This window comes from Sapajus apella, unplaced genomic scaffold (assembly GCF_009761245.1).
Source record: "Sapajus apella isolate SASKATOON/1434 unplaced genomic scaffold, GSC_monkey_1.0 scaffold1, whole genome shotgun sequence".
NCBI classification, from domain to species: domain Eukaryota; kingdom Metazoa; phylum Chordata; class Mammalia; order Primates; family Cebidae; genus Sapajus; species Sapajus apella.
In genome coordinates, this window is record NW_022436941.1 from 76843988 (window position 1) to 76869940 (window position 25953).

The window sequence follows — 25953 nt, forward strand, 5'->3', positions numbered from 1 at the left end:
AAAAAAAAAAAAAAAAAAAAAAAAAAAAAAAAGAGGGCATAATTAGAATTGGTTGGTAGAAACTTCCACCTAATAAAAATTTATACTTCTGATTGAGGGTTAAGATAGGTAATTTTCAAAATCCACATGGAAAAGTGAAATTTGATCATGAATTAAATGTGAATACTGCAAATTTTATTTGATTGTACCACTTGTACCTTTTTTGGTAACCAAAACATTTAGTTGATTATTTTCTTCCTAACCAGTAATTTGTAATTGAAGTTTCTCTAAGTATCAAAGCTCTTTAAATTGTATTTATTTAATATGAATTCAATAATTTTTTCTTAAATGATCCATTCATTATAGTTTTCTTAAACCTAATCCTTTTTACTTTAGAAACCATCTAACCAATCTAGTCTGTACTATAGAGTTTCAAAATTGAAAAAGGTTTACTTGAAAAGTAAAACATTCAGCATTCTATGAAAATATTTATTTAAACCATGCACTATACTTGTGTTCTCCAATCACCACAGGGTGCCCCCAAACATCATTCTAATTCATTGAAACTATCTATTGTAGTTACAGATTGTTTTACATTTTGATTGGGGGAAAGGCCACTACCATTATTTCAGGAGACTCAAAGAAAGCACCAAGATTAAGTTATTACAAGATACTTAAGAAAATAGCCAGGGAAAAAGTCAAGAAATATCCAACAGTTCACAAGTAGCAAACCTGTCCACCGCCAAGTTCTGAACTGATATCCTATTAATAGGAAAAAGGAAATACTGATGTCAAATTCTTTACCAACTTGCTGCATAACCCTAGATGACACAATGTCATCTTGTGAAAGTCTCCTAACCTCTCTGGACTTGTTTCCTTATCTGTAAAACAGCCAATCTCAAATGACCCTTCCAATTATATTCATTTGGCATCCTCATGGACAACAGCATCTTTTGGTTTAGACTAGACTTGGGATCAATCAGCATGATGTGGTCCCTCATTAGACAAGAAAAATTTCACTGAGACTAGGATCTTCTCATAAACATGTATTTAAAAATTTGATATATTTGTCAAAATTTCAGGTGTCACTTATAGATTTCTTAAAAAAAGACAAGATAATAAACACATCATTCATTATTTCCCTAGCAATGAACACTGGGTACCAAGACTCATCCCAACAAAATTCCCAGTATTCTTTTAATGAACATGACTAGTGGATTTCTCATTTTTTTTTCAACATTTGCTGTATTTGTATCTTTAGCCACCAGGAATTTGGGAAGCAATAAATATTAGAATTTGCTGTATTCTTCCATTCTGAGGATCAACAATTCATTTAAATCTATACCAGCCAAAAATAAAATGAATACCCAAACTACTTTTAATAATTCCAGTGTGGGGAGAAGGGGGAAGAAAGACTCCAAATTTCAGCTGAATCAATTACAATATTAATCTAGAAATAAGTAACCAGCTCTATAATAAAAAACTATTTTAAAATAATACAGCTTTATTTTTTCATTTTTCAAATACTAAAGGCAGATTCCTGCATTTAACTTTCCTCAAGATCAGGCAATTCCCCCAAAACCCTGCCAAGGCTGTTTTCTGTAAATGCCAGCCCAAGTCCTAATTCCTCCTATGCTTCTAACCTATATATTGGAAAGAAGTTCCATGCAGTAGCAGCTCTCTCTTCAGCAATATTACGGTCATGTTCTTGAAACATCTGACTATGGTATTTATCAATATACAAATCAATGGTAATCTGTCAGGAAATACTTACCCAGCTCATCCCAGAGCTGCCTGTATTTGTCAGTCATCGCAGTGCCCTGTTGTCGCCAAAGTGACAGGCGAGGGTCAGCCATGAATTGCTCTGTTATCAAGGTCAACATGCGGGCCCCATTGGAGTCCCTCATCTTTAACATCTCCCGCACCTAGTAGGGAAAAACAGACCTTCAAAAAATTGTTCAAAACAAAAATACAAGAAAACCCCACAGCAACACAAGAGACAAACCACCACTTGGGAAGGGGGATGGGCGGGGAGGTGTCAAGCCTTCACACCGGCCCTCTTAAGCAAACAAAATGTATAATTTAAAACCATTCCCTACCCTAAATAGCAATTTAATCAAAGAAATCACATTAATTATTTTGAACTATGTTTTAGAATCCATATGAAGAAAAATATTCTCAATTCCAAAAATGTTCTGGTTGTGGCTTACACACACTGATTAAGGTAAGTGAGTAAATTGTGTTTCATATGTCCAGTAGAAACTTTTTTTTCCAGTTCTCCTTCAAAGTATCTCTCTTACCTAAACCAAGTACACTTTGTGATTCAAGATTACACTCCAACAAAGTAGGTATTCATACTTTGACAAACCACAAAAGTAAAATCTGGCACTGGGAACAAGTATCTGAACCTACCTAGTTTACCAAAACAGGTTTAAGCAAGGTGCTGGTGCTTCCTTGCATAAAATGAGATGCCATACTTTTTATAAGAAGCCATAACTTTGTTGGCCTAAAGAAATATCAAAACAAACATGACAAATAGTTTGGCACCTTCCTGACTCTCCAACTGATTGTACTTACACCAGAGAAGCAGAGCCTAATGCAGAGTCCATTGAGAACTCAAGAAATCTTCTAAGCAGATCTGATAATGTACATAATAATAACACTTGACCTTCAGTTTTTTTAGGAACAGATTTGTTGAGACATAATTCACATACGATACACAATTCACCAATTTAAACTGTACAATTCAATGGTTTTTAGCATATTCACAGCTGTGCAAGTCCTTCAATTTCTGAGATAAATTAGTAATTGCATCAAGGTTCTCACTCAGGTTTTTTTAATATATAAAGAGCAGCAGGATACTTCTATTCACTCACAGGGTAGTTTTTGCAATGGCAAAAGAAAATGGACAGAGCTGTTAAGTTCAAGAACTCTCTTACTCTATATGGGTGATCCATGAAGCAGAATAATAACTACAGACCTAATAAGTTAACTTTACCTCTCAAGTTGGAACTTTTAAGCTCTGTCCACTACTCTTGTGCTGTATTTCCCAAATAAAAGAAAAAAGAAACACAACGGTAAGCGTCGCTGCAGGAAGCCCTAAATGAATCCATCCACTCCAAAAATGTATACTGCTATGTATTCAATAAGTAAGAATCTCAGCTGTAATTTCCCTGTAAGAAAAGGTGGAGTGGTTGAAATAGAGTCCTTCTCTTTTCCTTGCTTTTCACAAAGAAGGGAGAAAGGCAAGGAAAGGAGAATACAGATCTTCAATAAAGCAGCCCAAATCTAGTACAATAGATCCTGCCTGAGGTCTGCACCTTCAAGCAATGGTAATTCCTCACTTGCTTTAGAATTTGAGCTTTATAAAGAACTCAAAAGTTCTTCTACCCTGAATCACAAAGGTTGTGTTTCCAGCAGGGTTACTTTGGTATTCCTATAAATGAGTTTATTCCCAATATCAAAGTACTAAAAACTCATTAACAGGTGAAGACAGAGGAAGAAAAGGAGTTGCCATTTATTGGATATGATGTTAAAGAGTTTTACATTTATACTTACTATTTAATTTTCAAAACAGCCATGTAAAATAGCCAGATTATAATCCCCATTTTACAAATTACAAAACCAAGCCTCAGAGAAGTAAAGTAACTTGCCCAATGGACAAGGGGAATAGCTTGGATCAGAAGCCATAACTGCCTTAACTTTGAGTTATGCTAATTCCAAAATTAGAGGTTGCTATTACTTCATATGGCATACATTATGTGTATATAACATATAGGGGAAAAAAAGAACTATTGAAGACCAGTCCAATTTCAAACTGTTTCTAACGTAAGAATATGTGAAATACTTCCTGTGTGTCTAAATATAATAAACCTTTTACATTACTAGTAGTGTGGATTTGATTTAATGTTTATTTTTTCTGGTAGATTTCTAACCTGTTACGCAGCAACAGCCATGAAAATAATTGCTTTACTCAAGTATATAAAACAGAACTCTATTTAACCAGCACTCATGTACATCTATAACCTACTGGCAATTAATTTTCAGAGTGTTGACAGGGAGGCATGACATGAGTATGAAGTGCCTGTGAATCACCAAAAATTATTAAATCAAGTGTAAAGTAGTATTAGAGTTAAATGTATTTTACTGTAATCTAATTCTGGGGAAATTGGCAATCTACATATGGTATACAAGACAAATCTTTACGAGCGTGGTATTGATTAAGCAGAATACACTATTCCTGGCTAATAACAGGGTTTACTCTAATTCTTTTGAACTAAAAAAAAAAAAAAAATCTTTTAATTATAACAAGTATTAGAAAAGATATTCAAAAAAAGCATTAATGAACAGTTATCTGTTCCCTTAAAACCAGCTTAAATACATTAACCATAATGATGGCTATACCCCAACGAAAATATACTGATTTAATATTATTAAAAAAGCATTCTATCCAGTATTTAGAAATATGTGTATGGTACTAAAACTTCTGTATAAAGCCAAACACACAGCTTCCACTCACAAGGAACTTCTGACCAAGATAACTTAAATTCTTGAGCCATCAATTTTTAATGATGAAGATGAACGGTAGACGGCATCATTTAATGCTATTATCACAACTTTAAGAGATATGTTATTATTAACTAACTTTCTAGATGATAAAATTAACAAATAATTTGCCAAGGTTCATACACTTAGAAAGATCTAGAACTTGGATTTAAACTGAGATCCATATGACTCTAAAACCCAAGCTTTTGAAATTAACTTTCAGATACTGACATCATTAGACTAAATAATTAAAGCACATTTTAGGGATTATAAAGCTATGTTCTCTTAGAAAAATTGACTAGAAAGGGATAAGCTTGAAAAATGGAAGTCTGAATAACATTGTTATTTTGCTTTTATTATTGTAATAGGTTTTTCAAAATTATATAAATTATCACCATTTGATTAACTGAGAGAGACAAAAATGCCCCAAATCTTGTCTAAGAACACCCAAGGAAAAAAAAAAAAACTTGCACTACAATATAAAAAGTTTCTGTTGGTCAATTTACTTAGACCCTGTTCTTTAATTTTTAAAAGAGGCTTTATCCTATTGTAGACATGATCATATTTAGATAGTCCCTATATATGTATATATTTAGAATATTTCTTTAGAAATAGACAATCATACCTTTGCAAAGAGCAAATTAAGTTGCTTCCCTGATCCGTGGTACCCGCCCTGGGAAAGGAATAGTTTAACCTGTTCTTGAACCTGCTCTTCATCTAAGTGCCAGCAGTTTTCATCATCTATACTAGCACCTGCTGTTGGATCGGGAGCACCTAGAAATAGAAAGAAAAAAAATAACACACAGGCTAGATAAAAACTCTGTGCTAAAAGGATTCTGAAATAAACTTGAAAATAATTAAGACTCTTTTTGCCTACTTTTTAATTCAATCTCAATTTCAATTATACATACAAATTTATGACAAAGTAAATACAAGAATCACTCTTATTTCCAGGACTTCCTGATTTGGGCTAAGCCAAATGCAGATTAGTTTAGAATTGAGATATTTCTTTTTTTCAGGTTCAGAGACTATATTTTTAGAAATGAGTTTATAGGTTCTCTAAAAAAATTAAACTCACAAAAATGTTTCACTGTAAATATGTGATGTTTATAAAGCTCTAGTAAGCCATGCTGGGAAAATGTTTTTCAAAGACTTTAGAAAAATATGAAACAAGTAAACTTAGCAGAGTATTTCTCTCTTTACTATGTTAATTCAGTAAGTTTTCACCATTATCTGCTGTTGAATAAAATACATGCTGACATAAGTCTTTAGTTGCAGAAAACTGAAGATTAAAAAGGGAAATCAAGCCACATGGGAACAGGCAGTGCAGACTAATTATATAAACTGTTGTATTAAACCAGGTTGTAGTATCACCTTGCCAAACTGCATAAATATTTTATTGCTGAAGTACACCCAAAGGTTACAGGTATGTAATAAGCCCTGTGAGTGTAGACTACCTTAGAAATTAAAAAACTACCCAGATATTTAGGCAGGTAAAGATTGTTTCATTATTTACCAATAAAAGAAAATGGTATTTTAAGCTCTAAAATTCATAAGTAATACAAAAACACTTAGATCTAAAACCCATTCATCCCTAGTGTTTCATGTTCTTATCAATCCTTAAAAAAAAAAACATTTGTAGGTGTGGTTTTGTATTACTTTTCTTGTCTTCTAATGATCTAAAGCAGACTAAATTAGCCAAAGAATCACTAACAAACATCTGCTTAGAACCAGGGTCTACTAGTCCCTAGTGCAGGAAGGCAGTGGGTCCCTCAACCTGCCTGAAAAAGTACATGTTTACTCATTCATTCATCCAGTCAGCATATTTACTGAGTGCCTGACTCAGTGCCAGCTTCTCTATTAGACTTGGGGATAGAATAGTGTACAAAATAGACAGAATTCCTGTCTTCACTGAATCTACAACTGAGTTTAGCGGCTTTCAAATTTCATTGAACAAGACCCACAATAAGAAATATATTTTACATCATGCCTAATATGCTGATGTGTCTGTGTGTTTATATAATTAGTCTGCAAAAATTTGATGAAAGTGTCCTTACTGTAAGAAGAGGCTCAACATTTTCTACTCATATTTCATTTTTTAAAGAGGGCTTGTCACAATTTTTAAAATCGATTTTATAACCTATAATGGGTGGCCGCCCACTATCAGAAAAACACTCTTCTAAGTATTTGAAATAAATATCAATCTAGTTATGATATAGACAAATGTATAATAAATGGTAATAACTGCTCAGAGGAAGAGGACAGGGTGATAGAAGACTCTATCATCAGAGAGTTCTAACTGAGTCTTGAATTGTTTGAGTAAGCATACCTTGCTGAAATGGCATTGAGCTGAGATCTGCCTTAAGTAGATTAAAAGCTAATTAAAAACGAACTAAAGGTCAGAAAAGGAGGGAAGGGTCTGCATGTGAGAAGAACTTGAGCATAGGCATTAGGCAGGAAAAAACATGGTGCATGGAAGAAATAAAAGGCAGCCTATGCCACTCAAGAATACAGGATGAGAGGAAGAATAATACAGGATAATCCTGGAGAAAAGAAACGGGGTCAGAGTGAGTGACTTGGCTGGTGAAAAGCTTAGTTTTTTTCTCTGAGGGTAATGAATGGGAATTCATGACAAGTTACTCAAAGTGGAAGAAATACTCTAAATAATAAAAGATGTTTTGTCCTGAAATGCATCAATTTCAACATTCCTACAATGAAATATTATACAGCCATAAAAATGAATGTGGAGATTCTCTATGCATTACAATGGAAAGATATCCAGGACATTCTGTTGATTGAAAAACAATCAAGAAGAATAACAGTTAAAAAAAAAAAGAATAAAAGTATACACAGTATACCACTTTCCAAGCAATTAATGATGTTTTATACTAGATAGACTAACCAAGAAAAGGAGAGAGAAGATCCAAATAAATAAAATCAGAAATGAAAAAGAAGACAATACAATTGATATCACAGAAATACAGAAGATGATCAAAGTCCTATTATGAACAATTATATGCCCCCAAACTAAAAAGTCTACAAGAAATGAATAAATTCGTAGAAATGTACCTCCTAAGACTGAACTAGGAAAAAACAGAAAAGCCTGAGCAGACCAGTAATGAGTAGCAAGATTGAATCAGTAATAAAAAATCTCCCAGCAAAGAAAACTCCAGGATCAGATGGATTTACAGCCTAATTCTACCAAACGTAAGAAGAACTAATGTCAATTATACTGAAACTGTTCCAAAAAATCAGAGCACAGAATCCTCCTGAACTCATTATGCAAGGCCAATGTCAGTATGGTACCAAAACTAGACAAAGACACAATACAAAAAGAAAACTAGAGACCAATATCCCTAATGAACACAGACATAAAACTCTTTAAAAAATACTAGCAAACCCAATTGAACAGCATGTCAGAAAGATATTACACCATGATCAAATGGTTACACCAGGGATGCAAGGATTGTTCAACATGCAAATCAAGAAATGTGATAAATCACATCGACAGAATAAAGGACAAAAACCACACAATTGTCTCAATAGACACAGAAAAAGCATTTGATAAAATTCAGCTTCTGTTCATAATAAAAACCCTCAGCAAATGAGGCATAAAAAAATACCTCAAAATAATAAAGGCCATATATGACATACCCACATTCTAAGAACTGGAACAAGACAAGAATGCCCATTTTCACCACTCGTATTCAACATAATGCTGGAAGTCCTATTCAGAGCAATCAGTCAAGAAAAATTTAAAAAAGACATCCATATGGGAAAGCAGGAAATCAAATTATCCCTGTTCACTGATGGTACAATCTTCCATCTAGAAAAACCGGAAGACTCCACCAAAAAGTCATTCAATTTGATAGATGAATTCAGTAAAGTTGCAGGACACAAAATCAACATACAAAAGTAGTGTTTCTATACACCAATTAACAATCTACCTGAGAACTAAATTAAAAAGCAATCCTACTTACAATAACTACCAAAAAAATAAAAAATAAAAATAAAATACTTAAAAATATATTTAACCAAGGAGGTAAAATATTTCTACAAAAAAATATAAAACATTGATGAATAAAATTAAAGATAACAAAAAAAAAAAAAAAGAAAAAACACCCAATACTTATGGATCAGAAGAATTAATATGGTTAAGATGATCCTATTTCCCAAAGCAATCTGCAGATTCAAAGCAATCCTTATGTAAATATTGACATTTTTTTCACAGAATTAGAACAAACGATCCTAAAATTCATATGGAACAAAAAAAAAGAAAGAGCCCAAAGAGCCAAAGCAATACAAAGAAATAAAAGGAACAAAGCTGGAAGCGTATTACCTGGCTGCAAATTATACTACAAGCCTTCCACAAAATTCACAAAAATATACACTAGGGAAAGGACACCCTTTTCAATAAACAGTGCTGGAAAAATTGTATAGGTACATGCAGAAGACCAAAACTGGATTCCTGTGTCTCATCATAAAATGTAAGACCTGTAACTATAAATATACTAGAAGAAAACCTAGGGAAAATTCTCCTGGATACTGGTCTAGGCAACACAATTATGACAAAGACCTCAAGTGCACAAAAACAAATGCAGAGAAAAGAGATTTAATTAAACTAAAAAGCTTCTGTACAGAAAAAGAAATAACAGAGTAAAGAGACAAATTGCAGAATGGAAGAAAATATGTGCAAACTATTCACCTGACAGGAAATGAGAATCCAGAATTTACAAGGAAATCAAACAACTCAACAAAAAAAACCCCACAATAATCTCATTAAAAGGTATGCAAAGGACACAAGACATTTTTCAAAGAAGACATACAAATGGCCAATAGGCAAATGAAAAAATGCTCAATATCACTAACCATCAGAGAAATGCAAGTCAAAAACCACAATGACATATCATTTTTTACCAGTCATAATTGCTATTATTAAAAAGACAAAAAATTAGAGATGTTGGTGAGGATATAGAGAAAAGAGAACTCTTATACACAGTGGGAATGTAAATTAGTATAACATTAGGAAAACAGTATGGCAATTTCGCAAATAACTAAAAATAGAACTACCATTCCATTCAGCAATCCCACTAATAGGTATCTACCCAGAGGAAAAGAAAACATTGTACCAAAGACACCTGCACGCCTATGTATATCAAGCATTTTTCATGATTGCAAAGATATGGAATCAACCTAAGTATCTATCAATGAATGATGTGGTACAGACACACAATGAAATACTAATTGGCCATAAAAAAAAAGAAATCACATTCATTGCAGCAACACAGATGGAACAAGAGGCCATTATATTAAAGTGGAAGAAATCAGACACAGAAAGACAAACACCACATATTCTCACTTATAAGTGGCAGCTAGATAACATGTACACAAGGGCATAGAGTGTGGACTGACAGACAATGAAGACTTCGAAGAGTTAGGGGGTGGGTGAGGAGAAATTACTTAATGGGTGCAATGTACATTACTCAGGTGATGGATACCCTAAAAGCTCGGACTACACACTACCATGAAATTCATGCATGTAACAAAATTACTCTTGTACCCTAAAATTTATACAAATAAAAAATGATAAACAAAATACATATAAATAAATGAGGTTTAAAAAGAGCTTACATGTTAGTATGTCCTTATGTATGCATATAATATCTTGGAAGGACATTTTAAAGACTACAGGTAACCTAGTAACATAGGGGAAGGAGACATCTTTTAAAATTTTGGAGTCATGTGAATATATTTATGTATCTAAAAAATCACTTTATTTGAAATATGGAGGATGAATTGAGGCACAAAAATATGTAACAGAGAGAATGCTTTTCTGATGGTGTACACACAGGATGATGAAAGTTGCCTGAAGAATAGGAATGAGAGCACACGGAGAAGCTGACAGGATTTCATAAATGCAACAAGAACCTGGTGAATAAGTAGATATGTGAAGTATGGGAGATGAAGGGATGGAGAAAGACGTGAGTTTCTGGATTAAACAACCATAAAGAATACTGGAAAACTCCCTGACACACAGACCACCAGAGAAGGACAATGTTTGGAAGTGAGGAGGGGCAGTGTTTTGGTCATGAGCTCAGTTTTAGATATGGTGAATCTGACATACCATTTAGACAGTGGAGAAGAGGAAAGAGGATTTCAAGGAAGAAGCTGGAATATATTATGGGATGCAGTACTGGTTAAGAGCATCTAGGAACAAATCCTAAGGAAGGCCAACATTTAAAGGCTGCATAAATAAACGAGCAAGGATGACAAAGGAAATGAGCGGCCTCTTAGGAAGAATTGGAGAGACCAGCTCTTCCAGAAGAAAGAGAAAGTCATTCCAAGTAGAGACTAAAATACATAGAGGTGAACTTCATGAGAGCAAGAGTTTTATCTGCCCTGCTCAGCACTGCTTTGTAACACCCAGCCACTATCAGAATATCAAGCAAGGGGCCGGGCGCGGTGGCTCACGCCTGTAATCCCAGCACTTTGGGAGGCTGAGGCGGGTGGATCACAAGGTCAAGAGATCGAGACCATCCTGGTCAACATGGTGAAACCCCGTCTCTACTAAAACTACAAAAAATTAGCTGGGCATGGTGGCGCGTGCCTGTAATCCCATCTACTCAGGAGGCTGAGGCAGGAGAATTGCCTGAACCCAGGAGGCGGAGGTTGCCGTGAGCCGAGGTCACGCCATTGCACTCCAGCCTGGGTAACAAGAGCGAAACTCTGTCTCAAAAAAAAGAATATCAAGCAAGGGGAGGAAGGGGAAAAAGAGGGAGGGAGAAAGGCATATATACATTCCCCCCACCAAAAAAAAAAAAGAATTCTTACTTAAAAAGTAAAAAACCACTATAAAGCATCCTTACAAACATTATCTCATGTTCTCCTCACAATGTCCCCTGGATGGATCATGATCCTCATTCTACAGGAGAAATGGATTTCAAGTGGCTATGACTCGACACAGCCACACTGCTAAATCCACTCTCCAGATTCTTTTTCCTGCTGACGAACAAATTATAGAATCTTAGAGCTAATGTTGAGCCCCGAGGTCATCAAGGCAGAGGCTGTCCACCCTAAAGCAAATAAGTATTTAAGGAAGGGTACTGGTATGTTTGCAGGCATTTGTTAGCATGACTCTCTTTCACAGAAAGCTTTAAGGACACACAATGATGTGAAGTTAACTACTAGGTCTATAACTGTATCCCACAGAAATTCAGAGACCCTAATCCATCCCATCTTTTTTATTCTACGGACACACACACACACACACACACACACACACACATATACACACACACACACCCCTGTACAAAATACCTATTAGATCCTTTTCAAAAATGCATCAAAACAGACTTTCCAAACAACTTTGACTTTTATTTTTAAATTCTTGCCAATATCCTCCTTGGAAATCTGACACATCCCTCCTTATCCTATTCATGGGGAAAATTCCAATTAGCTATGGATCATCCATTTTCCACTGTTCCTTGTGATAAACTGAGATAAATAAATCCAATCTCTAGCCCCACAGTGGTTACTTCTTCCAATTTTGGTCATTTTTTAAGTTATTCTCTATTGGGTACCAAGGACCAAAATCCACAAGGAGACTTGCCCCAGAACTACTTGGATGGGGGCTGACTACTGTGGCACTGCTGAAGGACCTTCAGCTGCTTGGGTCATAGTCATGTAAGACTTGGGGGTTTGGTTTGTCATAGAAATACCCAAATATTTTAAGTAGGCCTGAATTTGGTCCAGTCTTCTGTGGCCTGCTTGAACTAGCAAAGGGGTCATCATTCAGGTACCCTCCAAAAACTTCAGAATATATTCCACTTAATTTTTTTCATGCTAATAGTAAAAAGTGATAGAAGAATACAGAAATCACTCTTGAATTACACAATGTATATTTTTTCTTAAAATTGAATAGGTTTTAAAAATGCTATTATGTATTTTTTAAAATATGATGGATTTTAAAATTGCTTTAATGGACAATTTACATACACACAGATTTTGGTTCAAGTGGAGAAAAATCTAATAGCAGATGTATAAATAAATGAATCACATTTTCTCAAGTTTTTAAGAAAATCTGAATACTATTCCTTTCAAAACTCATGTTGAAATTTAAACCCCAATGCTGCAGTAACGAGAGGTGGGGTCTTTTAAGAGGTAAATGGATCATGAGGGCAGAGCCATTCTTGGATTAATGTATTAATGACTTAATAGGTTATCACGGGGGAGAACTAGTGTCTTTATAAGAAGAGGAAGAGACACCTAAGCTAGCGTGTTAGCCTGCTCAGCTCCCTTACCAAGTAATGCCCTGTGCCCACAGAGTACCTACCAGCAAGAAGGCTCCTACAAGATGCAGCCTCTCAACCTTGGACTTCTCAGTCTCAAGAACTCTAAGAAATAAATTCCTTTTCTTTACAAATTACTCAACTTCTGGTATTCTGTTATAAGCAACCGAAAAATGGACTAATACATTGTTTGGAGTTTTTATTTTATTTATTTATTTTGGCAAGCTAGTATTAGAATTAACTTAACTTCTTGAGAATACTGGGCCAGAATGCAATGTACTGGAGAAAAAAAAAGGTGGGGGGTCCAAAGTCTACACATTAATTGAGAGGATGGATTAAAATTCAGAACATTTCAGTTCTTGGCACTGTTTGGAAAAGCTATGCATTTTCCAGCAAATAACTTAAGCTCTTAAAGCCTGCATTTCCTTAACTCTCAAATTCTATAATGTAAGAATAAAAAAATTAACTGAGCAATAAAAATTAGAAATCTGCTCATGTGATATAAAAACCATCCTAATTTACTCACAAGACTGCAAGCAAAGATAACAAGTAGATAAATAAAATATAAATTTACTCTATATACAACTCAACATTTTAGGAATAAGACATGTACACTATACATTATAGATCAAGAAATTAAATCTCTACAATAATTCCCCCAAAAGTGCAAATTCAGGTATTTAACTTTAATGCTAAGTTTTAACTATTTATTTATTTATTTTTAAGTTCTGGGGTACATGTGCAGAACGTGTAGGTTTGTTACATAAGGTATACACGTGCCATGGTGGTTTGCTGCACCCATCAACCTGTCATCCACATTAGGTATTTCTCCTAACACTATCCCTCCCCGAGCTCCCCACCCCTTGACAGGCCCTGGTGTGTGATGTTCCCCTCCCTGTGTCCATGTTCTCATTGCTCAACTCCCACTTATGAGTGAGAACATGTGGTGTTTGGTTTTCTGTTCCTGTAGTTTTAGCTATTTAAATCTTAACATGTCTTGATTACATGCATTACGGTGCTGCCTAAGCCTTATATAAAATGTTAAGATTTGCAAAATTTATGTCTACTTGTTAATGGCTGTCTATAATCAAAGACAAACCTCTCAGCATTTAGCTTTGAGAAGGGAATGCAAAAAGAAACATAACTCATATATTTATTCACTTGCTATTAGATATTCCTGCCATTGGGCAGGAACCAGAATCTGTATGTATGTAAATTAAATGGTCCATTAAAATGTTTTAAAGCCTATCATGTTTTTTACTCTTATTTATATTTATAGTCATAATGCTTGGATGGGCATTTTATTACTAAGGCTTCATTCTTCAGGCCTTAAAGGAAAGTCAAATTTTTTCCCAATCATCTGTTGGGGAAAAAAAAAAGGCAGAATACTTTGGTCTTTCATTCCCAAAGATGGATGTGTGTGTTTGATTTGCCCGCCTACCTTGGTAATGTAATGTCACAGGCAGAAAGCAAAGGAGAATTCTTGGACATGAAGGACCACTATCTAAGTCTTTGGTGTCCCCTGTCTACTGCTTGATTTGGTTCTGATTTAGCTGTGATTTATCCAAACATCAAACTCCCTTGCCCCAGTAGTTCTCGAAAGTAGAAGTTTTCAAAATGCCAGAGGCATATTGTGAAAAATAGATGCTAAGATACCACTTCAGACCCAATGAACCAGAATCTTTGCTGGGGATAAAATTGGTAGGAGTGGTAGAATTCTTTTTGGCGAGAATGTTAAGCAGGGTGGAACATTCTGAATCTTAGTAATTAAAAGTATTCATGATCCTGAGGCATCAGACAAATACCTCTCCAGTGTATCTAATAAAGCATATTTAAGCCATACCAAATGTGGTATCTGTCTCACGACACAGACACAGTCACTTATAAGCATTAGACACCACCAAATCATTGTGCAGATTTTAAACTGAGCTATGCATGTTTATAACTGGCTTATGCTGTGTATGGTGTATGGTGCATGGAGCTATTTACAGCTTTGGGTTCTAATTGAAAACTTAATGCTGACTTTAATCTTACTTTGCTGGAAAACAAATTCAAAACAAGAATGAGTGAAGATCTTTAGTTTACAAAGTTAACATCTTCATCTTAACTGTGACCTAACTGCCACAGTAACACCATTGTCCAAATAATGCTTTTAGATTTATATTTACATAGCAGTGTCCCTTTTTGTTAAAATTAATTTGCCAAATTCAGCCTATTCAGGCAGAATGTGGGCAGCAGATGTCTACACTGCAGAGGTGATTAATTCAGTCTCTTTTGGGGACTTAGAGAAGAAGGCCATCTCCTTCGGTTTTAGTGTTTGCTGTTAAAGCTAGGAAATATTAAGTCGGTGGCTTACAAAGGCCTTGGTCCACCTGTCTTACAAGCAGAAGGGCAAATCATCACATCAACCATTGGCACTGAGTGGGAAAACGCAAGACAAGAAACTTCAGTGACCCAGACTCAAAAAAATGTCTTTCTTTACAGCAGAGAGAACTAGAAGACCTCTGAAAAATGATGTATACTCAATAAACACACTCTTTAGAAATTGAAGTTTTATCCTGAATTAAAATCTCGTTTCAAAAGGGTAACTAATGCCTTTATTTCAATCTACAATTTTGTTGTAGTTGAAACAGCCAGATCCTTGGTCACCTTCCATCCTCTATGGTCACTCCACATAATTCTACTGCCGTAATGTAGTGTGGTGTCCTCTCCAAAAGCTGTCAGAGGACAAGCCATTTTCCTCATTGTGGAGGCTAATGACAGAGGAAGGCCTGATATGTACCAGGTTCTGCTCCCTCCAACAAACCACCTTCCTTTTAGCTAAAGGCCAAGGAGGTAAATAAGCAGCATGCCCTCAGCATATATCTCAGGGAACTGAAATAGACGTGTCAGGGTTTATGGCCCCTCCTCTATTATTTTCCTGTCTTCTGACTTTATTATTCATCTCTTATTATCATTTAATTTACTTCAGGAGTTCAATGGTATACGTATTCATATACAGAAATAATCATGTATTTTATATGAAAAAAACACAAGTATTTGTACATTCTCCAATGCTCATTAAAAAATGAAGAGTATAAACACAGAGTGCTTTTCAGGTAAGTTATTTTCCATTACTTACCTAATAAATGTATTAATGATTACTCAGTACACAAATACAAATATTTAAATGTGAAGTTCTCGGAAAGTCCTATTTTTACATAATCCAATTCTTGAGATTTTTAAAAAGAGACCTATGTTTGCAGGCTTAAGAATAGTTGGCTCAGTTTATCTAAAAAAGAAAAAAAAATGGTTCGCAAATACTTTCTGCTTTCCTTGAAGACACCTATCAACTGCCAAATCACAATGATGATGGTAATAGCTCACTTTTACTCCTTGACCATCCTGACCTTATGAAATAGGCACTCTTTATTGTCCACCTTTTACAACCAAGAAAACTGAGGCCTGAAGAGGTTCAGTTACTTACCCCTGGTAACAAAGCTGGAAAGCAAAGGGCCAGTATTCTAACTTAGGTTGTCCAACTACAAAGCTGGAACTCTTGAACACTCTGAAGAGTATCAGTGGGAGGTATGAGAAACCTAATTGAGGGGGAGATGGGAATAATAAGCTCTTTTAGCCAACCTGGAAAGATTTGGAGGCCAGTTAAATGAGAGAGGGATGGGTGAGGAAACTGATTACAGCTGCCAGCAATCTTTTTTAAATTAATGAGGGTTGGGATGGTGTCAGAGGTGACCAAAGAGTGTGAGGGAAGGCAAGATTTGGAGATGAAGAGAGGATGGAGGCCAAAAGTAACCTGGCTGTTTTTGCCTTCTTGAAAAATTCCTCATGGGCTAGAGATATGTAATTCCTCCTAATTAAGAGACATAAGTTCTGGCCGGGCGCGGTGGCTCAAGCCTGTAATCCCAGCACTTTGGGAGGCCGAGGCGGGTGATCACGAGGTCAAGAGATCGAGACCATCCTGGTCAACATGGTGAAACCCCGTCTCTACTAAAAATACAAAAAATTAGCTGGGCATGGTGGTGCGTGCCTGTAATCCCAGCTACTCAGGAGGCTGAGGCAGGAGAATTGCCTGAACCCAGGAGGCGGAGGTTGCGGTGAGCCGAGATCGCGCCATTGCACTCCAGCCTGGGTAACAAGAGCGAAACTCCGTCTCAAAAAAAAAGAGACATAAGTTCACAGACTACTTCTTTGGCACTAAAGTGAAATGCAAAAATTTTCCTATTAAGAAAAAAAAACGGATCACCTGTACATAATCATAGATCCTATCCATGTTTTTTAAAAACACTTTTTTTTTTTTGGAGATGGAGTCTCACTCTATTGCCCAGGCTGGAGGGCAGTGGTGTCATCTCGGCTCACTGCAACCTCTGTCTCCTTAAGTTCAAGTGATTTTCCTGCCTCAGCCTCTCAAGTAGTTGGAATTGCAGGCACACCCAGCTAATTTCTCTGTTTTTACTAGAGACAGGGTTTCACTATATTGGCCGGGCTGGTCTTCCAACTCCTGACCTCCAGTGATCCACCCACCTCTGCCTCCCAAAGTGCCGGGATTACAGACATGAGCCCAGCCTAAAAGCATTCTTATAGAAACATCAAGTTTTAGTTATAGCTTAAGGGTAAACTGGTAATTTTTGAAGGGAAATTTAGCAATACTTACAAAATTCAAAATGCATATACCATTTATTCTGGTATTTCTACTACTAAGAATCTCTTATATCTATACAAATTCACACACACACACACACGCACACATTACTCACACATAAAGATGGTCACAGTAACAGTGTATATACAGGGAAAAATGGAAACAACCTCCTCAAAGTCATTCAGTGGGTTAAAAGCTAAATATATCCATATTATGAAATACTGTACTACAATTAAAACAGAACTACATCATAATAGTAATAACATAAGGTATTCATAAGAGAAAAAAACTGAAGACTATTTTCTAAATTGTTTAAAACTTCATATATATATGCGTACATGTCTGCACATGTTGTTCATGAGAAAAATGTCTCAGAATATGAACCATGTTTTCCACAGTGGCTGCCTTATGAGAATAGGGTGCTTTTGGAGGTTAAGGGAGCTGTTGGGAATGGGGAAAAAATGAGGACTTGCCTTTTTATACACTTCAATACTACTACATGAATTCTTATTTTTTAAATTTTCTTTAAGTTTCACTCTAGTGCACTTTGAGCTAGTATAGTGAATGCAACTTTAACTCTCTCCTATATAGAATATATTTGCTAATCATATAGACCATCAGGAGACCATACCTTTGTTTTACCAATTGTCAACACCAGAATGTTCTATTATACAATAGAAATGGTGTGATAAATAATCAAATTACCTCCCTAGGATACCTGCAAAGACTGTTTGCTAAGGCAAGTCCAATTATAATAAACACCACTATCCACGGGGAAATAAAAGGAAGGGAAATGTGACATGAGGCCTTCATTGGATGACTCCAGCTGTCACTCACTGGTAGATTCGGAACATAAAAGTGTACATATTCTTAAAAAATAAATACCCAACCTTCCTACTAAGAACAAAACAGAATGAAAAAGGACAGTCATACTTTTTGCTTAACAAATATGAGTGCTTATTACATCTTAAGTGTTGTGCTTAGAGAAGCTATCAAGATACAGAGCCCACAGTTTCAGCCTCATAAAGCTCACAATCAAATGAAAATGAAGAGCTACACAATGAAGATGGGACTGCTAAATAGACTTGCTTGCTTATTTACTATTATCTGGAAGAGTCTGAATAGACTGATATACAAGGTAGCCAGGACCCCAAGGCATTCAGAGGCAAGGTTAAGCAGGACAGGCAGACATGAATGGCATTCTTGGTCTCGGTTGTGTAAGAACCATGCTCAAATAAATTGAAATGGAAGAACAACACATGAATGCACTCTTAGGTGAAGCTACAGAAGGTGTGCCTTTGTAATATGGAGCCTAGGTTCCTCCTATGCCTCTGCAGATAAACCACCAGCAAAGACACAGAGCTGGAAGAGATCTTAGATGTCCTATGTAAACACTCATCCGATATGTGAATAAACTCCTTCTACATTTGCAGAGCTGAGATGGCATCTCTGAGCACATGACAGGGAAGTGAGGGATGAGAGTAGGCTACTTTCAGGATTAGTCCAGGCCCTAGGAGTGAAAGGATCATTGAAATTATCCTTTCCTCTTTTCCTCTATTCTAGGTTGGCGTCAAGGCCACAGTTTCCCCTCAGACTGTTCCTCTTTGTGGTAGTTTGGCCAGTACAGGCTAGCCAATAGAAAGATTAGTGAAAGAAAAGCCTTAACAGAGAAAATAAAAGAGGAGGAAATATGTGCCAGAAAGTCAGGAGAAAGTAATCTGACCTCCACCTATAGTATTATCCATTCCTTTACTGGCTTCTCTCTTCTTAACTATGAGTACTTGTGGATACTCCAACATGAGGTAAACTAAGTTATCTTTTTAATTATTATACATCGCATCATTAAAATTATCTCAACACTGTTAGAGATGATTACAAGCATTTTAAATATGAGAAAAAAAAGGCCCTATCCAAGGTCACACAGGTAATACGTAGTGGAGACAATAGTAGATTCTAGGCCTCTAGATTTCAAGTTCAGTGTTCTGTCCCTATACCACAGTTTGCCAAACTATAATACATCTCCCTTTAATAGGGAGACTAAAGGACAGAAGAGACCACGATGATTAACTAAAAGAGTGGGGTTAGTACTTGGAAATCAGTAAATCTCGAGAAAAGTACTTAGCAAAGACATCAGTTTCTTTTTTAAGAATATGGAAGCTAGAAAGTTTTATTAGAACATAAAATCAAGAGCAAACAATTTTGCTTTAAAAACACAGAACTACAACTGGTAATCTCCTTGGTGGGCCATTAACATTAACCATCTTGCAGTCTCTTTTAGCATGTAGTGGTTAATTTTATAATCTAATTAAAACTGTATGGGAAATTTTATGAAAACATATTGAAATGTAAAAAGGACTCAACTATTATGATGGCAAATTATAGTCCAACAACCTTCACTGAATCCGTGACCTTGGACAAGTCACTAAACTTTCTCTTTGGTTTCTTCATCTACAAACTATTGAAATTATAAGTTGCAAGGAAACTGTGAACAATGTGTACCTGAAAAACTTTAATTCCCCAGGATAAAATCTTTAAAAAAATTAATAAAATATTTCAAAATAAGAAAAGCAACTACTAAGATTTTAAGAAGTTCACAAGGGAAAGGGAAAAAACTTACTGTTATCAACATATTTTGTATTTACTCATAAATTATAATATGCCTTTCTTCCAAAAAAGACTGTATAAGTGAAACCTTGTCTTTATTATGCCAACTAATCAAGTCTAAATCATATCTTAACCCTTTTATCTAGGTGAGGTAAAAGTGATGCTTCTCCTCAGAGAAAAAATAAATCTTACCAATATTCATGTTCAAGGTATTTGTCTCAAAGAAAAAGTTATCCACAAAACGAAACACGAAAGTACTGCTTTAGAAACAGATTTTTTTAAGAGAGAGTGCCTTACATACAGATCTTTATAGGCAGGTGAGATAATGTTGCCAAACAACTGCAAAACATTTTAAATCCCACCCCCTATCTAGTCATTAACAATTAAAATAAGACCCTCCAGGGAGCAGATTTCCCATTTCATTACTTAAGGTCACCACAGCCTGCTTCCTACCTCTCTTCTTTTTTACCACTTCTCAAACTAGAATGGAAGGCAGCTCATGTAAATTGGTCCATTTCCAAGCTGGGAGCAAATCTGATGATAAATTAAGTGAAGAGAAAGCTGGTGGGATAAACTGCTCAAGTTCGCTGCTCTGGAGAAGCTGTTCTTATACACAAGTTATTAGGGAATCATATTGAGCCTAAAGGTAACCTGTAATCTATCCTTGATAGTCTTTCCTGTTTTAGAAACTATGAAAGATATATGTCATATGAACACATTCTCTCATCCAACTTTAGTGTACAATGTTTCATTAGTTCCATTCTTTCGATATAGACTGAAAAATCCTTCTGGTAAGAAGCTTTAGGGGCTACTATCCTTCAAACAAGCAAGACAAATGCAGATCAAGCAACTAACTATTGATGCAGGTCTTTTGTTTTACTAAAACTCAGAGAACAAAGTGACCATAGCAGAGTACACGACCTAAGGACAAAAGGAGGGAAAAGGGAGAATGCATAAAAGTTATAAGAAATGGTATATTATGTTCTCTGCTTCCACTAGACAATTTAATAAGAAGCCACAAACAGGCTCCTGAGAAAACTCTGGGATGGCTGGTAGCTGGCCTGAATCTTCACAAGGCAGCAAGATTTGAGGCAGATGGTACGACAGGGCAGAAGCCTACTTGAAAAAGTCCTTGAATACATGTGCTTTTGGAGGGCTGAAGGTACTTCTGTGGCAGCCTTGTTTACACTTCTGTTATTTAATATTGGTAGACTCGACCAAGTCAAATGCCTTACATACCTTATGACAGCCACTTTTGTAAAGCGGAGCCTGATATGGGGAGTACTAGAAGAAATATAACTATGTGCATTTCCTCTGACACAGAAACCACATTAAAAGTACCTCGCAGCACCAGGAGACTTGTAAAAGAATGTTCACAGCAGCTCCTTTCAAAACTAAGCCTATCAAAAGTGAAAATGGACAAATAAATAGTATTCTCATATTCAGAAAACTCTAGAGCTGTGCTGTCCAGTATGGCAGCCACTAGCCACATGTGGCTAACTCAGCACTTGCAGTGTGGCTACCAGTGTTTTGAGATATGTTGTGAGGTGAAACAGAAACCAGATTTCAGACTTAACATGAAAAAAAGTAAAATAGCAATATTTTTCTTGAATAAATATTTATGAATATTATGATATGTGTTAGATTGGTATTTTTGATAAATTGAGCTAGAGAAAACATACTACTAAAATTAACTTTACTTGTTTCTTTTTACTTCTTAAAATGTGGCTATTAAAATATTAAAACTATGCATGTGGTTAATATTCAATTGAAAGGCTCATGTTTTATTTCTACTAGACAGTGCTTCTCCAGATGAATAAATTACAGGTTATGTGAAGCAGTATGGGTAAATCAACATGATTCTGAGTGAAAGAAGTCAGATAATAAAAGAATCATACTGTATTATTCCATTTATACAAAGTTTAAAAACAGATAAAACTAAACAAATATTTAATGATGTCAAAAACAACAAAACACAAACCGCTAAGGAACTGATCACTATAAAACTAGGCAGCAGTTACCAAGGGGGAGAGAAAGGGATTTGAGACTGAAAGGGGTGCCTGGAGCCCTCTCAAGTGCTAAAAGCCATCTATTTCTCTCCCTGGGTGGTGGTTCACTTTGTTAATCTGCACATTCATATTATATGTACTTTTTTACATTTTTATATCTCATAATTTTTAAAGTTTACAAAAAAGGACCTCAAACCGCTTTTTTGAAACATTTTTATTTGCTATATCCATTGAAGAAAACCTAAAGAGCAAGGTTGAGAGACTAGTCCTAGATCTCAAATCAATGTAACTAAAGAAATGTAACAACATTAGGTCCCAGAGCTGTTTAGTCAAAATTGCATTACCTTTTTCAACATATTTTTTAAGTACGTTAAAAGTTATGTCCAAATGTTTTAAAAGCACAAGCAACTATGTTTTGACAACATTTATCTTATATTAATGTACTCTATGAAATAAGTGGTAGGAATAGTTCTGAAAAGTTGTGTCTTGTGAGTTGACATATTTACACTGCATAAAATAAACACATGATAAATGTGTTTAAAAGAAAGCTTTCTGTATTTTCTTATACAAAATATTCATATTCTAAATTTTCTCTAAACAAGCTATAATGTTTTTCTAAACAAATAATTTATTTTCTTAATATGAGGTACCCTGTTGGAAACTTTCCTGCACTGGAAAATAAATTTTAAAAGAAAACTGAAAAAATTCAAAATATGCACAAGTCAGTGTATTGACAAGGGTGAATTAAAAAGTGTTTTGCATAACTAATATCTAGTACTTGATGAAATGTTACTAAATAGTGGAAAAAAGTATAAGAACCAAGCTTTAACACGTATGATTTTCCTGAGCACAAAAGGCTTGGCACCTAACATGAAACACTTCAAAAGAAATGTTTTAGAATACAAATGTAAAAATCTTTTTTGACTAACTAAAGGCAATGCTGATGGCCTATTTCACATTTAATTCACTTTTATGCAGAAGAATTGAATTTGTAAATGAAAAAGGATCCAGAGAGGGAATTTTAAAAGTCAATGTTTATACTCACCATGAACTTGGTTGATTTCTGAATTTTGGGAAAGAATTTCATCTGCTAATTTTTGAGCAGTTGGCAAAACTTCTGTGTGGTGCACTGTGATCAAATACTGTACAAACTTTTGTAGTTGGTCTCTATTCATTTGAAAGAGAGTCTCTGAAATGGGAAGATGCAGTTTGACCTGATCTGGCTTGCGGATGCGGTATAAAGACAGTGCCACAACATGGGCACAATAAAATATGTCCTTGTTTCCACAGCTGCAGGTCACTGAGGTAATCTTGCAACGATCAAAGCTGATGGCCACGTTGCAAACAGTTTCTGGCTCCGATTGTATTGCAGGTTCTGTCACTGTGCCGCTCAAGTGGAAACCTTGAGGGTGAAAGAAAGAAAAGGAGGGTTTAGCTTCTGCATTCAGATGCTATGAAATGCTCTAATTCTTTGAAATGTGTGGGACTTGACAGCAACAAGAAAAAAATATGACAGCCTTTATATTCAAGTAAAACATTCAGGCTACCACCAACTACCACCACTTCCTTACAGGTAAAAAAATAAATGGTATTCAACAGATATGCTAAAGTATTTTACACAGCCATATGAAAACATATATTGCCGTACATCACCATCATACCTATAGGAAGCGGTTAGATCACAGCACCAAGAGGCCATCATTATTCTACTCTGAATCAGTGGTATACAAGATAATAATGCCCTAGATCAGTGGCTTTCTTTTTTCTTTTCCTTTTTGAAAGTAGAGTCAGCCAGTTCAGCTTTCTTCTCAAAAACAAATTCTCTCTACCTTTATTCCAGGCGGCCACTAGCTGGCTCTAACTAACCAATGCTGCAACTCTGAGGAGGTCCCTTTCATAAACTTTGACCAGAGAAATTTTTAAATTTAATAATCCTTTCTGCAACATGCATAACATATACCCCAATATAGCAATGTCTATGAGCAGCAACTGCTGATAGCCCACCAAATCTCATATACACCACCACCTAAGTAACTCATAATGATGATTCTCTTCCATGTCTCATACAGAGGAAAGCTATACAGATGTATGGCTGCTACCCCCCCCCCCCCACACACACACAGAGAGAGTACAAAATTACCAAGGGGTAAAAAGCCTTAAGAGGCCGTATAGCTTAAACTCAGACCCACACAGAAATCCTCTATGACAGTGGTCCCCAAACTTTTTGGTACCAGGGACCAGTCTTGTGGAAGACAATTAGATAATTTTTCCATGGATGGGGGGCAAGGGGCAGGGATGGTTTTGAGACAAAAACTGTTCTACTGCTCTACCTCAGATCATCAGGCATTAGATTTTCATAAGGAAACCTAGATGGATTGCATGTACAATTTACAATAGGGTTTGCGCTCCTATGAGAATCTAATGCCACCAGTACTGGTCCAGGGCCCAGCGTTGGGGGACCCCTGCTCTGTGAGCTCCGTGACCAACAGCCGTTTTGCTGCCAATAATAGTCCACACATGAGGCACTCACTCTGCCCCAGTGGCCATTCCCCCTTGGATAGCACTAGCTACAGCTTACAGCCTACTGCAAACTGCCTTCCACCATCACTGCCCACCAGGCAGTCCTGACCAGCTTGGCCAGAGGACAACTCCCCCACACTCTTTTTCCCTATGTTGCACAGGAAGACTGTCCTAAATTGGGATGGGTGGTAAGGGGGAGCATCCACTGAGTTTCACCCTCTCTCTCTCAAAGCCATATGCAGTGGCCAGGGATAAGCCTGAAGGGAGTAAGAAGCAGGTACCTTTGGGAACCTCCGTGACTCAGACTCATCTCAGGATTTCAGGTGCCTGACAGAAACTTGAATGCTATACAGTGAAGCCCTGGGCTCCCTCCCAGCCTTCCTCTATTGATGCTACTTTAATAAAATTTATCTAGCTGGCCACTGCTTCTTCCAGTTCCCCTTCATTCTCGAAGAAAAGGATTTGTGGGGACTCTGTAAGGGGTGGTGCACATGGAGCTGCAGAGGTAAAACTCAAGTATGACAGCCAGACAATGGTTAAGAGTTTACACATGGGACATCTGAATCCTGCTTACTATCTTCCCCTGCAGAGAACACCTAGGCTGGGGAGTTAGATGAAATGCTATTTCTAAAAAATCTTTCAGAGTAATATAATTTCACTTCGATCATCCTTAGTCAGCAACATTTAGTGAAAGGAAAAAGGTGTCGTAATAATCTTTATAAAATGCATCAATGAAAAAAGAGCATTCCCTAAAAACAAGTCACTCTTTGCTTTACAATAAGAAATTCTGAGAACTGTCATATGATGACCTTTGGTTTTCTTTCACAAATATTATCACTGTTTCAGAATGGATATTCCAGTCTCCTTTATCTCTTTTAATCAACAACTTTTTCTGAAAAACCACAATTAAAAAGAAAGGGTACATAGCAAATACTGTAAAATTTTTTAATATCTATTTTCCCATGAAGAAAAAGTCGCACAAAAAAGTAAACACCCCAGCAAATCTCAAAAATGAAGAATAAGGACAGTCTTGCTGTAATATATGCCAGATGCACTATAAACATACAATAATTAAAAATTCATAGGACAGGCACAGATTAAGACAAAAAAAAATTACCAAGGGATCATAAGAGTCTGGAAAGTTCCCAAGCATATTTTGTACATTTAGTTCAAGGCAAACTCTGTTTTCCACCTGTCATATATGTACTTGCACAGGGAAACCAGTTATCATAATAGGAAAATAGTTATCCTAAACTGATCATTTATAAAATCAGTCTCTTCCCACTTAACACTATCACATCTCTCTTCACCCACCAAATCAATCTCTTTGTCTCTCTGCAAAAGCGACATTGGAGATAACTTTTTCCCC

The 25953-nt window shown here is 36.0% G+C and overlaps 1 protein-coding gene across 1 annotated transcript in view; it reads right to left on the reverse strand.

Annotated features, from left to right (window-relative positions):
* The window catches only part of ZSWIM6 (zinc finger SWIM-type containing 6), a 73342-nt gene extending 49579 nt beyond the window's left edge, over nt 1-23763 (reverse strand). The window contains exons 1-4 of the mRNA XM_032288076.1: nt 23713-23763; nt 23110-23515; nt 5150-5298; nt 1754-1904 (exon numbers count right to left, since the gene is read on the reverse strand). Of these exons, the coding sequence (XP_032143967.1) occupies nt 1754-1904; nt 5150-5298; nt 23110-23515; nt 23713-23763 (757 nt within the window). The remainder of the gene's footprint in view (nt 1-1753; nt 1905-5149; nt 5299-23109; nt 23516-23712) is intronic.
* Between the last annotated feature and the right edge of the window lie 2190 nt (nt 23764-25953).